This window comes from Tasmannia lanceolata, unplaced genomic scaffold (genome assembly GCF_043159265.1).
Source record: "Tasmannia lanceolata isolate RefF3 unplaced genomic scaffold, GAP_Taslan_0.1 ptg000023l, whole genome shotgun sequence".
Classification (NCBI taxonomy): Eukaryota; Viridiplantae; Streptophyta; class Magnoliopsida; order Canellales; family Winteraceae; genus Tasmannia; species Tasmannia lanceolata.
In genome coordinates, this window is record NW_027518700.1 from 13,319,871 (window position 1) to 13,323,844 (window position 3,974).

General features: G+C 40.7%; 1 protein-coding gene across 1 annotated transcript; it reads right to left on the reverse strand.

Moving 5' to 3' along the window:
* Positions 1-597: 597 nt before the first annotated feature.
* LOC143855808 (disease resistance protein At4g27190-like) lies at positions 598-3,748 on the reverse strand. Its single transcript, XM_077365873.1, has one exon. The coding sequence runs from the start codon at positions 3,548-3,550 to the stop codon at positions 701-703; it is 2,850 nt and encodes a 949-aa protein (XP_077221988.1). The 5' UTR covers positions 3,551-3,748; the 3' UTR covers positions 598-700.
* Positions 3,749-3,974: the final 226 nt, after the last annotated feature.

Consider the following 3,974-nt stretch of genomic DNA (forward strand, 5'->3'; position numbering starts at 1 on the left):
TGCTTAGAAGACTTAGTTACTAATAACAAAACATCATATATATAAGATTTTGATAATGGCACCCAACTCAGAAAATAACACTTTCAAAACTACCCTATTCTAAAAGCATGGGTTTTGGCGAAGGCACCCACTCCAGGCAATTAATCCTAAACTCGACTTTGGTAATGACACCCATTCCGAGCAATTAATCCTAAACTCGATTTTGATAACGACACCCATTCCCTAAACTGGATTTTGGTAACGACACCCATTCCAAGCAATTAATAGTAAGTCTAATGTTGGTAACGACACCCATTCCAAGCAATTAATCGTAAGTCTAATGTTGGTAACGACACCCATTCCAAGCAGTTAGTTATAAGATAAATTTTGATAATGACACTCACTAGAAAAAAAAGTAGCCATAAGTTCAATTTGATAAGGACACCTATTTAAAAAAATTTCACAATGGGCCGGGCATTACAAAACACATCTCATTTTTTTTTGTCTCATGGAAAAATACCCAACTAAATTTATTTTCTCATGGAAAAATACCCATTCCAAGCATCACAACGTAGCACGGGTTTTTTTAAAAGAAAAGGGTACTAATATAAAAGAAAAGAAAAGGAGCCATTCGAAAAAATAGAAAAAAAAAATGGAACATACAAAATGAAAGAGCTGTGCACCTTTCTAAAGTCAATCAAGGGATAGGTCCACCATCGATCTAGAGCTCTTTGAAAGCATTGGTGAAGAGGGACTTGGTATTCTCGCCATCTTCCCAATTTAACTCTTCAAACCATTCCCTTTCCGCTTTAAATATTTGAATGCTAGGGCAGGAAGGGAGCTTCTTCAATTTTGTACATCCATGTATCCGCATCGTTTCCAAGGAAGTGAAAGAGACCCTTGTACTGCAAAGGCTTCTTAATCCCTTTAATCCCTCAAGGTGTAGGAGGCGTAAACTTGGGAGTGCATTGTTGAGAACTAGCATGTTATCCCCCTCTTCTATAATTTCCTCAATCTTATCACAATCATGGATAAAAAGATACTTCAAATTATCTAGTTGATGTACAAGGTTAGAGGAGAAGAGAGTACCACTCAACTGTTCACAGGAATCAATACTCAAGGTTTTCAATTGTCGGAGACTCAGGCTTCCCTGTCCCATGATTAGCTTCTTCAGATTTGGTAACAGTAAGAGATGCATCCACTCAATATTGTGTCCTACGTCTCCGTTGTCTATAATGCAATCCACTTGAGGACAATTGGCAATCACAAGGTTTCTTAAGGTCAGAGAATGGCCTGCTATTTCAGAAATTCCTCGTAATAGACCCTTACAGGCACAAATACTTATGCCATCTGCGTACTCTTGTATGATCTTACAGCAAGGGGGGAAATACTCACATCCATTGACGGACAATTTTTTATCGCCATGCGGTGGAGTCAGATGCATATCATTTTTGCCAAATTGAAAATTGAATTTCCTCAGACTTGAAAGTTGTCGTCGATGGAAAAAATCTTGAGAAAGACAATCAATATCCGTTACTGTGATATCAAGTGAGTACAGGTGCGTTAACATTGCTAGCTCTGCTAAGCTATAACCACTGCCTTCGTTCACATCATCTAGCCCTCCTTCCTTTGCCCATTTTATAGGTGTCCGGATCATGCGTAGCTCCTCTAGACTGGATAAACTACATATCGTTGTGTATGGAATTGTTGTCACACGAAGCAAATATGATAAATCCAGACTCTTAAGATGAACCAATTCTTCAATGCCTTGAGGTAGTTCTTGAATGCCATTAGACCCTCTGAGATTTAGAAATTCCAGGTGTTTCAGATGTCCCAATGGTGGTACCTTCATCAAACTGTCACAATTTCTTAAAATGAGTGCACGTAGATTCACCAATGACGATAAGGACATTGGAAGTGATTCAATATGGGTGTCACTAAGATCAAGAACCCTAAGCTGTGGCATAAGTTCAAAGAAGCTACTTGGGATGGTCCTTAAGACATCGTTTTGTTGGAGGAATAAGGACACCAAAGTAGGGCAATTTGGCCTAGTTGGAAGCCTTTCTATTTGGTTTCTCATCAATGAAACCCTCTCAACCCCTTCCCACATATTTTCCTTGGGTGCCTCCTTTAGTCCCATCCCAGCTTTTACCAGGAATTTTGGGCCTTCTTTCAACGACGATGATGTGATCCATATTGCCAAGTCACGGATCAAGTCATGCATTTTTACATCATTCCCATACAACTCCTCTAAGAGACATGCGCCCTTCAATCTTTCAATGATGTGATGCCCTTTATTTGATGCATCCTCCAAGTTATCAACATTATTTGCAAATCCTTCCATTGTCCAATATTTTACCAGCTCAGATACATTTATCTCAGTATCTTCTGGATATATTGCACAATACAAGAAGCAGAGTTTGATGTTATCTTCCTCTAAGTGGTCATAACTGAGTTTCAAAGATCGAAAAACTTTAGCCTCCATACCTTTAATTTCTGGGACCGCCGATTCCTTCAATGCCTTTAGAGCATGCAGCCACACCTCTTTCCTTTCCTTTCCTCGCATAGCTCTCCCTACAGTGATAATTGCTAGAGGTAAACCACCACACTCTTTCACAACCTCGACCGCCAAGGCTTGGATGTCCGGCAAAAGCACTACCTCCCCTGTTTTCTCATGGAACAAATTCCAAGCTTCCTCGCCCCCAAGTGTTTTAACTTTGAACTGCATATCAGCGTCCATGGCATTAGATACTCCAAGGAAACGAGTACTCAACACGATTTTGCATTTATTTTCCTTATTTGGCTTTGGAATTCCGACATCATCCAAGATAATTTCCTCCCAAAGATCGTCCAACATCAGCACATACCTCGAGTTCTTCAATCTTGCAAAGATTTTCCTTCCTCTCGACTCTTGATCTTCATCACCACCAAAAAGCAAACCCAATTTGCCTCCAATGGCTAGTTGGGTCCTTTCTATATTCAGATCCTTGGACACAGTTACCCAAATCACCACTTTAAAGTCTTGGGTGCCAACGAGTTTATTGTTGATGGTTTTCATTAGAGTCGTTTTCCCAACTCCCCCCATTCCGTGCACACAAACCATTGAGTAGTTCTCATCATGTAAGCAACTCCATAAGGTTTCTTCATATGACTCCTGACCATGTGTTAATGTAGTGGGCATCTCCACCACCCTTGGGGGTGAAGGGCACACAGCAACCTCATCGAAATCACCTCTGCCTTTGAGGTTTACAACAATTTCGGTCATTCTAATAACCCTCTTTCCCAATCCGATCCGAGACTTCACGTTGTAGCGTGACATCTGGTCGAACTCTGAGTTTATGGAATTGATGTCCGCTTCTAGGTTGGCCACCTCTGTGACCCAATTTAAAACTTGATTCTTGGGTCTCAACACTTGTCTTTCAGCTTCCTGTATCCGTGCTTTGGTGTCAAGGCACTTGGTCTTTAAATCTTTCATTTCTCTATTGAGATTCTCAACGTGGTCCGAGAGGTCCCTGAACGTACGGACTAGTTGTGCAACAGTCTCGCCAGCAGCTTGAACCACAGCCTCCATTGTTGATTGTAGAGTGGATGAAATGGGCAGCTCCTCCTTGAACGTAAAAGAAGCTTATAAATGAAATGGGGAAGCCAGAGAGATCCAGAGATCAAGGAAGAAGCTGTGATCTCCAACAAACGGGTTTAGAACTTGAATTTTCCAGAAAGTATGAATTGAGTCAAAAAGAAAAAGCATCTCACCCTTTTGGTGCAGCACTTCACATACGACCATAGATACATCTATCTATAATCTATTTATCTAGGGATTTGTTAGGGAATTTCGCATAGGCAATTGGTGCAGACTATTGCATGATAGAACAGCCACCTTGGATGAATTAAATGAATAAGACGAAGTCTGTTCATAAGTGAGAATGAGTGGCTGTTCTCTCATGCAAAAGTCAGCCGGCAAAATGACTTTCTGCAGAATTCCCTAGCAAATCCCA